At 37.9% G+C, this 16,253-nt stretch overlaps 1 protein-coding gene across 2 annotated transcripts in view; it reads right to left on the bottom strand.

Annotated features, from left to right (window-relative positions):
* MAN2A1 (mannosidase alpha class 2A member 1) overlaps positions 1-16,253 on the bottom strand; it is a 166,141-nt gene that overhangs the window by 21,741 nt on the left and 128,147 nt on the right. For both annotated transcript variants that reach the window (XM_028102691.2, XM_088023423.1), the window contains 2 exons: positions 3,397-3,530; positions 449-590 (listed from right to left, as the gene is read on the bottom strand). In XM_028102691.2, coding sequence (XP_027958492.1) covers positions 449-590; positions 3,397-3,530 — 276 coding nt within the window. The remainder of the gene's footprint in view (positions 1-448; positions 591-3,396; positions 3,531-16,253) is intronic.

The following is a 16,253-nucleotide window of genomic DNA, read 5'->3' as shown; positions in this document are numbered from 1 at the left end:
CATTTCAACTCCCTTTCTTCTTTTGGGTGGAAGTGCCCTAGAAGGATGTGATTCAGAGAAGGACCTAGGTTTAAACTGTTAGGTCCCGCCTTTGCGAACTTAGGCAACTCTGGGAATTTCTAACTTTTATCTCAGCTCCCTCTCCTCTTTGGCTTCGCGGAGAGTTTCCACAGCCATTCTATTATGACAACGACAGAGGCTTGTGCAAACAATGAGCTATCAGGAGAGAAAAATTAATCTTTAAGAAACAATGGTTTCATGGAGTTTTAGGTCCCTCATTCTTCATCAGAAGATTGAGGAAATACATTTTTTTATGTTATTCTCACAAAACCAAAATTAACTAATAGCTGGTGTCTGAAGATGATAATTAATACATATGACCAACAGAAAAATTATACACATGGAACTGAAACTTGTAAGAGCAAAAAAGAATCCAAACAATACGTACCACTTTTCAAACTTGAAACCCCTAAAGACTGAGCAGAAAGTAGTGTCAAGCGATGCTTGGTATCCTGTATATAGGCCATTGTAGTCATCGGATAGACATTTGCTTGAAGAGGTAATTTGCTCATTGTCATTCTAGGCTGAATCTATAAGGCCAAACAGTTCACTTTAAAGAAATCAAGTGATATTTACAGATGTACGTTAAAAATTAGTACTGACTATAGTCACATTTCTTCCAAAGAGAAAAAAATATAGCTTCCTTTCTTGTTCAAAGGAAGAGCTAATTTGGGAATTAAAACATTCTTTCAAACAATATGAAAAAAAAATAAGGAGGATCTTAGAAAACTTTTAAGTGAGAAAGGTAGAACTTATCCAGGTTTTTAAAATAGGCATTCCTATTTAAATTCAGAATAAAAATCCTTAACAAAAGTCTTCTAGCTTTCCAATATTTGCATAAAACAAATTATAAAGGTATTAAGTATTCATTTCTCATCTAAATCTAACATACTGCTTTTGTAATGAATGCTAAGCATAATAGCTCTCTATTCCCTTTCAAAAAATATCTCTTATAATTCTTGAATCAGTTTTAACAAATACCACATATCCCCTCATCAAATCCTCTAACACATTACATTAAAATAATCAAATTCATATTTATATTTAAAAACTCTTCAGTGCTTATGTTTCCTGTTTAGTGTCAATGTAGGTAGTTCCATATTTTAATTTTTCTTGGTCTAGCATGTGAATGCATGAAATACGTTTTTTTGTTTTTTGACCAAAAATTCACTAAGCTGGTTGGGGTTAAGGAGATTCCCTCAAACCGCAGGAGGAAACATCAAACAGAGACTTCGTTATGAGGTATCTTTTTCACACCACATAAAAATGACATCTCTCCTGTTCAGCTCATGCAAGTCTGACATGACACTCAAGAAGGAAAGGAGTACAAAGTTACTGTAATAGTACTGAGTGCCCATTATAAGGAGGCAAAGTACTGGGCATTCACAAATATGATCTTTAACCTTTACAACAACCCTGTAGTGCATCCTTCAACTTACTGGTTGTACTGAATAGTGTCCCCCAAATTCATGGCCACCCACAACCTGTGAATGTGATTTTGTTTTGAAATAGGATCTCTACAGACATAAGGTATAGTGGATTAGGGTGGGCTCTAATCCAAGGGCTGGTGTCCTTCTAAGCGGGAAATCTGGACACAAAAGGACACACATGGAGACACGAGGAGAATACGACAGGGCCTCTGGGACAGCAGAGGCAGACAGTGGAGTGATGGGTCTACAAGCCCATCAGAAGCCACAACAGGCAAGGAAGCACATTTCCCAAGAGCCTCTGGAGGGAATGTGGCCCTGAAGACATCTTGGTTTTGGACTTGTGGTGTCCAGAACTATGACAGAATCAATTCTTGTTGTTCTAAGCCACCCAGTTTGTGGTAATTTGTATCACAGGCCCAGGAAATTATGAAACTGAAGAAACAACTGCAAAATGTTAAAAAAAAAAAAAAAAAGAAAAAAAGAAAGAGAAAAGAAGAGATAGTTTCAAAGAATTTTCCATTTCTCCTTTCCAATCCTGACCTTCCCACTCAAATTAACTTGTATACTCAATGAAAAGGACATTCACACTGTCATGACTACGGGGCTGCCACCCTCATTCCCTACCTGTCGGTCTAGATTTCTAGTTTTGCCCAAGGACTACTCTTTCCAAGGCTTAAAAAATGGCCTATTTTAGAAGCAGAAATACTTAGGTCATAAATTTAGAAATTTATAAATTTAGAAATAATATTTTCCCATTTATTCAAATGCTCGATCCTGGAAAAGAAAATTCACATTTTTATTCACTTTCACTGTTTTTTTTCATTCATGTATACACCCACACATACAAATAATTGCTTCTGTAAGATTTTAAGAAAAGAGTTTCTTTTGTACACAAGGAAAATGAATCACCACCATAAAGTCGGGGCTTCATTTGAAAACCAAACAGCTGTGGTAGAATTAACATGTAAATTCAAAGTGTATAATGCAATTTTTGTGCTTTGAAAAAGGTTTAAATTTAACCTTTGCAGGAAATTGTAGAAGAGAAAATTATCACAATCCCTTCCACTCATCCCAGTTGAAAATCAGACAAAGTAAAAGCATTTGTTGTGAAATTATTTCTATTCACAGCCAGAAATTTCTAAAATGCTAATGTCTCAAAAACATGCTAATGTTTTTAGTAGTATTATTTCAAAGCTACATTGTCACACACATATACTTTGAATATAGAAATTTAAGTAACAATCAAAAGAGCCCTATTAAATTAGAGAGCTAACAATCTGAAAAAAATTGAGTCAATTTTCTCATTATTATTTCAAACTATTTTGTGAACATTTTGATTAAATACATACCTACCCACATTTCTAAATATATATGTGCTTGTATTTCTTGGTCTACGTATATGTACACCTGTGTGTGCACAAAGGTAAATACACATACATTATTGATAAAAAGAGGGGAAGAGTTTTCCTAAAATTTAAGAGCCCATTATTATATTATACATTTAAAAGTATGTATGTAATAAACTAAATATGCACAGACCATTTCTTTATGAAGGGAAAAACATATACTCCACCAATCCCTAATTATGTTTCCTTTCTATTAGATAAATTCAGATATATTTTGGTGTCAAGGTATTTAACATGCAAATGGTCACCAAATCTGCCTTTGAAAAAACTACATCTGTAAATCAGATGTTCTACAAACCAATCTCTCAAATATCTGTTCTAACTTTGGAAACCTGGTTGAATATAGAACCTCTAAGTACCTGTTAAAATTCAGTTTTCCTTTAGAAATAGTTTGTAAACTTAAGCATATTTTTCAAAGGATCCGATATTAACCGGCCCATTACCATATATAAAAGTTACACACTAACAGCTATTACTTAGACATTTTAAAGGAAAATTACCTGGTATCCATTCAGGTCAGTATAAAATTTGTTTTGGCTGTTTATGCTAGAAGAAATTCTCATTGCAATCTCACGATTATGTTCTTTTCGGATGTCCACGATATTGGACACTTCCACAGACTGTCCATCTATTCCTAAATTTTAAAAGAACATATACGTTAATAGAAATTTATTGCTCCACTTTTCTTATACTGTATAGAACTTCCAAAGTGACATACATTTTCCTTTTTCCTATTCCTATCTTCACCATTTTTCATGTTAACTGTGCCACTGTTCACCTTTTTTTCTTTTTTTTTTTTTTTAACACTGCCAGACGGTAGAAAACATTTACTCCGGAGCGCATGTAACTCAACAGAAGGATGAAGAGGTTGGGATGAGATAAATGCAGATGAAATATAACATGCAAATGATTCTCCAATGAGTTCTGGAGGGAAAAGAGGACGTTAAATGAGAAAAGGTCAGCCCCGCTCTAGGCCAGGCCGCCTGTCACGTGTACGGCCATTCTCCAACAGAGCCATTTGAGCCTACTTCTTCACGGCTAGCATTCCGCACTGGAAATCTGAAGCAGTGAGATCTACACTCTGTTGGTTCAAGAGACAGTCTATTATTGCCCATGATCTATAATCTAGGAAGAGACACGAGATCCGATGAGATGATTTATGGCTAAAATGGATATTATCATATTAGTATTTGTGGAGTATAATCTGGAGAGCGCCCCAGAAGTTAAATCAATTTTAATTGAGTTTGGTATCTCTCAGGACCTCTTGTTATGGAGTGATTCATTTTGTCCTTTGCTATATAAAGCAGAGGACAGCTTGAAGAAGTCCCAGATGTATCAAGTATTTTTTTGGATAAGCCTAAACCGTTCACTAATTTCTATCTGTCATGCCACCCTAACTATATCTTCTGGTCCTGAGTGAAGCCTTGGGTCTATTTCCGAGATGGAGAGGGGAATTATGGCGAAATCCAACACTCCTAATACAGACTGAGTAGAAGAGATATTGGATCTTCTACGAAATCAGGAAAGCAAGCAATCAAAAGAAGAAAGACTGGCCCTATCCTATTTCATATGGCAGAAGGTTTTTAAGGTTCTAAGAACCCTGGACACGTACCTGCAGTTGTCAGTCATTACCCACCAGGCCTCACACACACTCTGTCACAGTGTGCTGATCACCAGCACACTCTTTAGACAAAGAGGGCTATGTAAAGAGAAAGGGGAGTTGGGAGAAGGGAGTACGGAGGACTTTTTCTGGAAGCCAAGAAGAATCCCCAGGGCTTAGAGAAGGTGAAAGCAAACAGTTAAAGGAAGGAAGTTTGAATTGGTGGGACTTGTGGAAAATAATGAAAGTGCAGCTAGCTGAGGCACTACAGGTTTACGTGAGAAGTACACCGGAAATTCTAAGACATAAGTAGTAATATGCTGACAATACCAAATGGGTGGAAACCTCCATCAACAGAATTTTCAGAATTCTCACAGAAGTTCTTTTCTGGGAGATATTACTCTTTCAACTCGACAACCTCAGAGATGACTTCAGTTTCTTACTATGTTCATAAAGCTGTGATGAGCAGTGTGACCTCATGTGTGGGGGGTTAGAAGGTCCTTTTCTTTTCCCTCCCACTTTATGGCCAGTCTGAACCACTAACCTCTGCCCTGTAAAATATACATATAACTTTCCTTCTGACAATTACCAGATAGCTGACCCAAATAGCTTCACTACTACCGGGAAGTTAAAAGAAAAAAAATCACATCCACTGATGCTGGAACAACGGTATTTTCTTTGACTAGGAAATGTATTACTTTCGATGCAAACTTTCCTTTCAGTAGGTTTATGTCAACTCAATATCTTTCAAAGCCAATGAAATGTATATGGAATTTTAACAGACAAGCTTCCACAAATGAACCAAAGATGCCAAAAACACAAAATACAGCACTAGGGATGAAGTCCCCCATGAAGCATTCAGGAGAACACTTCATCTGCTGGAGGCATTCGTGGCTGTTTAGCACCGCGTACGTTTTCTCCTCTCTAGACTGGATATTCTCCCAGGGGTCAATAGAGTACATGAAATGAAATAAAGTCTTAACAAAGGAGAGTGTCATTAATTTCAAGTCATGTATCTCTGGAAAACATTTACAATAAAACATGCTTCAAGAAAAAATAAATAATTTCACATTACCTCTGGCAATAATAAATTATTTCTGTTGAGAAAATGATCTTTCTTGAGCTCAGTATTATGCTCAGATCCTGTTGTGGCAACAAATGCTTAAGTCTCCTTTAAAAGGAGCCTCGATGTCCATTCACAATTCAGCAAGACATTAATTTAAATTCTGTGCCAGGACAGGCTTTTAAAGTAAGATCAAACCTAATATACTTATTATGAACAAACCAAATAAATCTTATAATGGTAATCAAAGCAAGGAGGTATCCCTGAGTTATCAAAGGTAATTAGTTTTTAAAGAAGAATCTATGTGAGGGGGATTAAGGACTGCTACCTTTTCCTACTCTAGGTCAAGAATTCCCTAAGGTGTGCCATTCCCAAAGAAGCTCATGGGATTGAGGGGAGAACTCCCTGGGAAGCATAGGTATGAACCGATCGGTCTCAGTGACCTGCAGAATCTTTGCAGTATGTGGCAGCAAAAGGTTCTTTTACCAAATTGATTCCACCTGGGCATGGATGGCCGGGAATTTCTAAGCCCCTCTGGTTTTTCTTCAGTCCTGGGAAAGAAAACAGCTCCTACCTAACAAGAGTAGTCCAAAGAGGTGGGGGTGAGTTATGTCATTGACAAAGACAGAGAATTAAGTACCCCCTTGCTGCTAACACCTCACACTCTGTCCCCGGAAAGAGAGAATGGAGATTATTTACCTTTATTAACAGAAGCAATGCAAGGTAAAAACAGAGCAAGTCCACAGGTGGAAAGCCATCATAGAGAAGCGGAAAGAGTCTTGCAGAACTCTGAAGTTTTGTTTTTTTCCTCCTCCCTGGAGCCTGTTAGCTCCTTACAGATTGTCTTACACACCCTCTCTGCATTCCAGTTTTTAACAACATTTTGGGGATGTAGTAGGTGCCGAATCACCATTAAAGAGAATGAGTCAAGATGTGAGAGGCTGTCCATGATGGAGAAGTCAGCTGACATGGGAGGAAAGCAAACTAGGCCATGGACAGAGTTTAAACAGAAAGATAAGGGAATAGGTAATTTTGAGCAAACACATGCAGGTTAGAATGTAAGCTCCTCAAGCACTGGGACCATGTCTTATTTATCTTTATGCTCCCAGCACATAATAGGCAGATAATAGTGTTTGCTGAGTGACGGGCAGCAGTTACGTGGAGGAATCAGCCAACAATTACTGAGTCCTTGCTATGTACCATATGCTCTGTCGTATGCTTTACATACAGTAACTCATTCAATCCTGACCCTAAGCCTAGGAGAACATACCTTGCCCCAGATCACAAGGCTGACAGAACCAGCACTAAGCCTCTCGGCCATTATGTCTCAATGGCAAACTGACCACTAGAGAATGTTAAAGTTACTTTGGGACCATGGGTTGGAGAAGCTTTGCAGTGCCTCTAAGTAGAAAGGAGACCTCCAGGTTATTTTTTAAGAAAGGAAGAGGGTACTGATCTGGGATCTGATACGCTGAAAGTGCTACCTAAAGGAGACAAATATATTATTAATAATAAAATAAAAATAATATAAAATAATTATGGGACAGGCTTGCCAGAATACAAAACTTCTTTAAAACAATCCGAAATCTTTCTTTAAAAATGTCACAGTCACTTTAGAAGCCAATAAAGTAATATATACTAATTAAAGACACTATGATCTCACTTATCTACCTAAGATGAACACTAATCACAAGCACAAGCATGTTCACTGTGCACTGGTGCCAAGGGTAGAAACATGGGAAAATAGGCTAAATGCCCACCAACAGACAAATGAGTAATAAAACCAGTACACCCACGTTTTGGACTGCTCTGTAGCAAATGAATGAGGTAGCTCTCTGCCCTGGCAAAGCAAGATATCTGATGTAAGAAGTGAACGGAGCATTTGTACAGTGTGATGAACTTTTTGCTAAAACCAAACACAATACTATACCTTTCTACAGATATGCATGCAAGAGGGGTGTGTGTGTGTGTGTGTGTGTGTGTGTGTGTGAGAGAGAGAGAGAGAGAGAGAGAGACAGAGAGGAGAGAGAGAGAATGCAAGTGATCGAGTGTGCACACAGGTATCTGATTACCTCTCTTCAGTAGTGGATAGGGACCACGCACAGATTCTAGAGGGATTTTACATTATATATATATATATATATATATATATATATATATATATATATATATACTATAATGTCTGACATTTTTGTCAAGAGTATACATATGTATTATTTGTATACATAAAAATTATCTTTTTTATTCTATTCTTTCTTAGATTTTATTTATTTGACAGAGAGAGACACAGCAAGAGAGGGAACACAAGCAGGGGGAGGGGGAGAGGGAGAAGCAGGCTTCCCACTGAGCAGGGAGCCCGATGTGGGGCTCGATCCCAGGACCCTGGGATCATGACCTGAGCTGAAGGCAGACGCCTAATGACTGAGCCACCCAGGTGCCCCCATAAAAATTATTTTAAGCATGTTTAAAAGAAGATTATTTTCTAGGAAGGCAGGGAAAAAGATGAAACTGAGTAGGGTTAGGGCCCGGGGTAGGGAGGCATCACCTTTTGATTTTGTTGCTTAGCACCAGTCTTAATGAAACTGAGAAGGGTACCCCTTCTCGTGGGGAAAGAAAACCTGGAAGGTATCTCTGACACATCATTTGTGTGTGAAAGAAGAGGTGGATGGAAATGTCCAGGGAGGGTGTGGCTGAGGAATGCAGATGGAAAACCTGAGGCTAAGGCTCTGGGCAGCAGCTGGTGGCTTTTGGAGAATTCTAGACCTCATTTTCTTGCAGTCTCCTTTCTTCACCATCAGATCATTGTAACACCTATCTGGGAAGCTGAAATCAACCCCAACCTGCAGAATCTCAGAGTTGGTCCAATCCTCTCCACCAACCCAATCACCTTATTCTAGCAATTTTGAAATGCAAAGTGTACCTTTCCAGGGAGTACACCTAATAAATCAGACACTACTCACCATACTCAAATGCTTATAGGAGTGAGAGGCAGCAGCTTGGGAAAAAGAGCAAAAGAGAGCCAGACTCACACTTGGCAAGATTTCGATATCTTATTAGAGGTACTCAATGTGTGATTAGGACAAGTCCTTACATCAGGATGCAGTAACAGCAACTGGCCCACACCCACCGAGGAAACTGAAAAGTGAAGGTGAGAACCCAAAAGAGGTGTTTAACTGAATCTGACATAGATATGAAATCATATAAAATAAATCCTCAAAAAACCCATCTAAGATTCAAAGCAAGGTCTTCAGTGAGTATCCTTAAAAATGTAGGTTCTTGGGCAAAAATGCAAGCTTGTTATCTAATTGTTGCCCTCATTCCTTTTTCTTGAATCTGTGTCTGAGCAGAGGGGGTGACTGGAGCCATCATTTCACAGCAGAAGTAAGACAATGGTAACAATAATTGTTGACAATAACAATAGTGAACAAAAAAAGCTATCCTGAAAAACCAGGGCTTGAAATTCTAAGTATTGCCCTTCCAATTTTGGGAGTATTTTGTTCTATATTTAAATCATCAAAAACATAAAAATACCTTTCCCATTATGTATTTACTTTCATGCAGTGTTTTTGTGAACTTACCCAACTTAACAGGAGTTTTTTTTTTTTTTTAAGATTTTATTTATTTATTTGACAAGAGACAGACACAGCGAGAGAGGGAACACAAGCAGGGGGAGTGGGAGAGGGAGAAGCAGGCTTCCCGTGGAGCAGGGAGCCCGATGTGGGGCTCCATCCCAGGACCCTGGGATCGTGACCTGAGCCGAAGGCAGACGCTTAACAACTGAGCCACCCAGGTGCCCCTGAACTTACCCAACTTAACCAGGAGTTGACACTTAGGGTTATTAACTAATACACACTGCTTCATTCAATACATAATTTTAACGACAATTCTCGCAACAATGATAAATTTAGTAGGCCAATATGGAGATGATGTTTCTAAAAAAGCAAATATTATCATTTTAAAAACTGTACTCACATCTGAAAGTACCAAGAATGAAATGGTAATAACTTCCATAACTGGATGACCTTTTTGTCCATGTTGACTTATTCAACTTGCCCATCCATTTTAAAATCCAATTTATCCTCTGAGGTACTTGCTGATTTCCAGGTCTGTAAATGTTCATATTGACTATTTCTCCACAAGTGAAAATTTTAACATCTGCTTTCATGAATATAAATTTGAGTAAATTTCATTCCAAGTCTTGAATTTAAGAAAATGATGATGCACCACTTCGTTTCATTTCTAAAGCACTCGATAAATAACTACTATGACCTATCAACTTATTATGAGCGAGGCACTAGTCTACATATTTTAGGCTTTTCATTGCAGTAATTCTTAAAATGACACAAAAGTAAATGCATAATAGGAAAGGTAGAGCATTTTGATTCCATGGATTGCAACTTTTGGTTAAAGATGACACCAATTAACTACAATATACTTGAAGACCTAATAATAGAAAAAAATACACAAGAACACTGAAAGCTGTCTTTTTTTTTTTTTTTTTTTTGTCCTAATAAGCATTGATTTTAAGAAACAACAGGTTTTTTGGAAGCTCTGTCTTGGAGGGAATACAACATCTACGTCAGTAATATTTTTTTAAATCCAAAACAGACAAGATCTAACGAAAGCACTTCCATGGGGAGTGAATAAAACAGCTCACAACACCATAGCTTTCCTGTTCCCTTCCCCACGATCCAAGCTGGGGCTGGTCCAGGACAAGCGAGGGAAGAATGCTAGAATACTCACAATGGTCTGTTCGCATACTCTCCACACTGACAGTTACTCTGAACTTGCCTACTTCCCGCTCTCCCTAACACGCTCCTTTCCAAGGTAGCTTAATGCAGGAAGCCTGGATTCTGTGTACTCTTACTTCTCAAGTTGATCTTGCCATGGAGGCAAGCAGTTCTTCCTTGTTTCTTCTTTTCTTTTTTTTTTAAACCACACTTTAACCGTTCCTTTTTTTTTTTTTTTATTATTTGAGAGAACGAGAATGAGAGAGAGAGAGAGAGTACATGAGGGGGGGAGGGTCAGAGGGAGAAGCAGGCTCCCTGCTGAGGAGGGAGCCCAGTGCGGGGCTCTATCCCGGGACTCCAGGATCATGACCTGAGCCGAAGGCAGTCGCTTAACCAACTGAGCCACCCAGGCGCCCCATCCGTTCCTTCTCTTGAATTAACAAAAAAGAATCAGTAGCATACCACTCACTCATCCTAACTCCAGTGGACGCTGAACAGAGACAATTTGCAATACTGGTGTTTGGTTGAACTTTAAGGCTGGGTAACAAATATTTTTCCAAAACATGTGATTTTCTATTGTTTGCTTTCAACAAAACTGAAGGTGTATCTAATCAATTTGTCAGGCAGTAGATCATTAAAAATAATTGACTGAAACTCAAGTTTGACAATAGACAATTCTGTAATTTATGGACCATAACTCAGAAGGAGTTCAAGGGACTGAATGACATTCTTATAACAGAACTCCTTCCATTCCCACATATTTACGGTAACATCATTTTTTTGCCTTACCTTTATAAAAACAAAAATTAAGAAGAAAATCGATACTGAAACCTATCTCATTCTAGCAATAAGTAACATTCACCGATGGATACATGAACATATGGGGATACAAAGGGCACATACGATTCACCCACTGAGAGAAAGGTTTCCATTAAAGTTCATGAAATAAATGACCAAAATGGCAATATACAGGGACTATCTTGATCAACTGTATACTACTAATAATCTTTATAACTCAATCCAGAAAAAATTTAATACTTACTTTTAGGATGATAGAATTTTTAAACTTAATATACACATACATATGTATTTCATAAGAGTAATGAAAGGTTGATCAATAACAAGACTCTCAAGCATAAAAATATTTCACTAAGATAAAATTCTGTGGGAAGTAGAATGGAAATATGAGTTCAAGGAGAAAATAAGAATGTGAAATTTGACTGTTAAAGATCTTATTCAGGCCTTTTTTAAAAATGCATGATTTGGAAATCAAATAGCTACTCACTGGATATGCTTATTTTAAAATATCAATATTTATTATATTCCAGAAAAAAACATCTTTGGCAATTTTTTAAATGTATAAAAACTAGATGTCAACTTAAATATATGTAAGAGAGAGTTTTTCAAATTCTAATAGGAACAAAGGAGTCTTATTAAAAAAAACCCCACTTCACACTCTGTAATGTTCTTTCCCTCCTTCCTGCCTATATAAATGACATTTCTCTAAGTCATAGCATCTCAACAGCTCACTTCCTTTATCAAATCTTCCCCAACACCCCCAACCCTCAATAGCTACTGTCTTTTGTAACACTTATGTTAATTCATCTGGCCCACACCTTTTTTTTTTTTTTTTTAAGTAGACTCCACACTCAGCATGGAGCCCAATGTGGGGCGTGAACTCACAACCCCTAAAATCAAGACCTGAGCTGAGATCAAGAGTCAGACGCCTAACCGACAGAGCCACCCAGGCGCCCAAAGCCTACACAACCTCTTAAGGAAACACAACACTTAATATGTGCCAGCCTTTATGTATATTAACTCAGTTAATCCTCCAACACTTCTGTGAGGTAGACTCTATTATTGTCACCTTTTTCCGGATGACAAAACCAAGGACAGAGAGGTAATAACTTGTGCAAGGTCAAGCAGCTAGCTAGTAAGCGGTGGAGCTGGGAAAGGAGCTGCAGATGACGTGCAGGTTCGTTGACTCTGGAGTCTGAGCTCTTAACCACCATACTCCCCCTATATTTCCCATCCCCCTGCCCTTCATCTGAGTTTAGTGTAACACTTATTTGTGGGGGAGGATGCTTCCCTGCCAAGAAGCTATGCTTTCAACACAGCGGCTGCTGTCAAAGAGCCCCCAAGATAACCTCTGAGTTCTGAATTTGTGTAGCCAGAATGTGCTTACAGTCCCTTAAAATAACCTCCTCTTTCATGCCTGTAGGGAATAATCAGATTCGACACATAGCTACTTATTTCAATTTTTAAAAGTTCCAATTAGCAGGAAAGAAAAATCCTTAGAAGTCAATTGCATATTATGGTATTCCAAAAATGTTTTAATTACCTAAGTTTGCCTAGCCATAACTTACTTAATGCTTTTTACTCTTAAACTAAATATGGAACGCAGTCATGGGGAAAAAAAGAGAGATTGATTGCAAACCATTTTAATATCCTCATGAATCTTTTTATGGAAATAAAAACAACTTCAGTGAAGCTCTGAGACCTTGTTTACAAGGAGGAGGACTCCAGGGATGGAAGGCCCAGATTCAACCATCCTTAGAAGATGAATTTAGGAGCAAGGAGTTAAGCACAACAGAGACTTTACGTGATACTAAGTTTTGTGAAGGCTCCTTAATGGTTATACCTAATTGGCCATCTATCTAATCTTTCTACAGTTTAAGAAACCAAGTCCGTAAGAAATTTAAGGACAAACTCAAGGTCACTCCGGTTGGCTTCAAGGTGCAACTAAGGATTCAGATCTCTAGTTCCCAATGTGATTCTGTGTTTAACTAGATGAAGTTCATTTTGACTCTCTAAAAGTCAAGGGTCATGTTATTAATCCAATCACATTACACATTCAAAACAGAGAAAAACTAAGGGACCTCTTTTTGAATGCTAAATGTGCCCACGCAAGGAAATTACTCAGTCATTGCAGCCAAAGGAAAGTCTTTTCTTCCATACTTTTTGATGGCAGTTCATTACATTTTACCTCCAGGCTACTTGCTTTCTTTTAGCAAGATCCATTACACATAGTACTTTTATAATATGTCAGTGGAAAATAGGCAAAAGTATTGCATTTAGATATTTCTCTTAAGGGTTGAAACACGGTTTACACACATACTCATTCACTCACAAACATGTGCCTAGGAGAACGTAGTCCTGGGGGGATAAAAAACTTGAAGGTATATATTTTAACCGATCTGGAACCTGAACCTTGTGCTAGTGAAAATGTACATGACACACTGGTAACCCATAGCAACCTAATTCTTCAAAGTAGCTGTTGATGTCAGAAAACTAGGGCACCAAAGTCTAATAATTACAACTCCGAAGACAAATGAAGCCACAGCTAGCAAATGTCACTTACTGATCATGATGTCACTGCAAGGTATGCACTTATTGTGATGAAACAAATATAACATAAGGGGATACAGGGGCTCCTGCCTGTATCACATTCTATCTTCCAAATCAAGATCAACAACAACAAAAAAAAGCTAAAGTAGCCTTAGTGTCATGAAAAGCTTCCTTCAATTTAATGAAAGATGATTATAGTACAAGAAAAATTAATCCTCACTTCTCCCATCTTTTCCTCCAGAAAAAATGTTATTTTCTATAAACTAAATATAATCTTTGAAAAATAAAAAAAAATAGTTCCAAAAGGGCATTTCATTAAATTATGGGTGCTACAAATGGATTTCTTATTTAACCTGATAGAAGGCAAAACATTGTGTTGCATTAGAAATCTTTCAAATTCCTCTGATCTTAGGGAGCTTTTAAAGCTAGTGAGCACAAGATTTCCTCTAATTTAATATTTCTAGAAACCTTTTGAATGTAATGTTTGAGCAATAATGAAAAGAAACACAAGAGTGTTTTTTAATAGCTTAAATGATGTTAAGAGAGGACTCTAAACTGCACCTCCTACCATTTTCAGAATCTGGAGAGAACACAAATAGAGACACTAAAACTTAAATATAAAACACCAAGAAAAAAAAAAACCAAAAAAACAAAGTTGGTTGAACCTATGCCTCCCAACTCAGTTTGTTGCAAAATCAATGATGACCACACAGTTTTTATAATCTGGGAAGTGCTGTTTGATTTCTGTTTTTGATTTTGTTTTCTCGCAAAGCTTAATTGGGGCCAAAGGTTACTTTGAGGAGAAAACGGTCAAGGAGTAACTAAAATAGAGACTGAGGAATTTAAGGATACTTTATCAGATTTGTATTACTTTAGTTTTCTTAAAAGAATATTTCAAGTAAACTGAATTTGAAACATTTAATATAGACTCTTAATAAAGACAGATATTCCATAATATCAACTCTGTTTCTTTATCCTTGTTGCTGAGAGGTAATAAAATCTTTTGCATAATTAATGGTTTAGTAACCTAATACAATTTATCTAATCGTAAAATATTAATAGTTTCTCTCCCCCAAGCCCCATGTTTTTCTGGCTCATAAATTTGGTACTAACAACAAACAGACTCTATTCATTAATACTCATCCGAATAACTGCATCTGGTCAGTTTATTTAAAGGGGGCAAAATTAGCATATATCCAAAGACAGTTTAGAAAGTTAAATTCGAAAGTAGGTATTTGTGTTCTTTCAAGAAATATTAAACACAAGCCAATCGACAAAAGCATGGAAGTTGGCTGATGTTTTCTCTATACCTAAGATGAAAAGCTACATCTTGTCCATGGATTTTGATCAATCGCCCAGATGCCTGGTTTACATGAGGCCAAAGTTTAAAACACCGAAGAGCTTTCAAGTATTTCACAGTATGGCTGCTTTGGTGCAGCATAACCAGACCCCATTCAGGCACTTTGAACTCGTCGACATCCAAACACCCTGAAGACCTCACATCTCTCTTCCTTAGGTTTCGACCAGTGATTTAATTAAAACTCCAATGAGCCAGGATCCAGACAACCTGAGCCTTCATGCAACGGTGTGTGAAAGAAAACGACAGATGGAGGGAGGTCAGGAAGGCCACTGAGAAAAGGCTCTCTCTCCACAACAGGGCTTATTTTTTCCAAGAGGGAGATTTGTTGAGAGGGGCTCAGATACAAACATAGAAGGATGTATAGTTTGGATGAAAGTCTTTCAGGTGAACTGGTATCTCCATCTCCCACCGACTGCTTTCATGTTGGAAAAAAACAAAAAATATAAAGGCTCTGGGCTTGAGAGAGCAAAAAGAAAGATTGCTATGTCACTTCGAATAGTTATATATGCTGGTTTCAGGTTCAGTCCAGGCCAAGAACAGTAAAACTCATCGGGAGAAGCACTCTAAGTTAACTTCACATTATACCTAACTTATTTATCTGCCGTCTCCCACCAACTTCTGAAGCTTTCTGCTTTCAAGCTACAGAAATCTCATACAAATGCTTCACCCTGTTTATTCCACCCATTGTGACATCCAGAGGCAATCTGAGGTCTGTATTCTTATTACTTTTGTTATGCTAATACTCTAAGCGCCCAGTGGATAACAACTTCTCTTTCTTAACTGACCAATCCACTGGCATTGTCACCTTGGAGGGCCGGGAGTCAGTTAAATCTTGGTGGTTCCTGGTTCCGCTAAGGGGCTACTAGTCAGCCACTGGGCATTTTGGACTGCTCAGTTAGGGAGAAGGAGAGAGGAGAAAAGAAAAGCTTTTAGGGCCTGGTAAATGCATGTTTGTTGGGTTGAGTACACAGGCAAGTCGGAGCCTATTAATTTCCAAATCAACCACTGGGATAAGCTCACAGTCACAGCAGCAGAAGAGGGCCCTCTAATTTACAGAAACTATCCTCTGTGATGAGCACCAGATCCCCTGGACCACCTGCGAAAACTCTGAGGCTGCAGTGATGGTGACAGACTCATTTAAACAAAAAGCAAAAGCAATTAAGCAAACAGACTTGACTGAGAAGTAGGAATTCTCTGGCGAGCTGCTTCAGCATTAACTCTGCGACACAGCCTATCTCCTAAGTATACCTAAGGAA

Source organism: Eumetopias jubatus, unplaced genomic scaffold (assembly GCF_037043125.1).
Source record: "Eumetopias jubatus isolate StellerSeaLion01/CBP00866 unplaced genomic scaffold, mEumJub1_p1.0 scaffold_5, whole genome shotgun sequence".
NCBI classification, from domain to species: domain Eukaryota; kingdom Metazoa; phylum Chordata; class Mammalia; order Carnivora; family Otariidae; genus Eumetopias; species Eumetopias jubatus.
The sequence above is the reverse complement of the archived record's forward strand: the minus strand, read 5'-3'. Positions and strand labels throughout refer to the sequence as shown.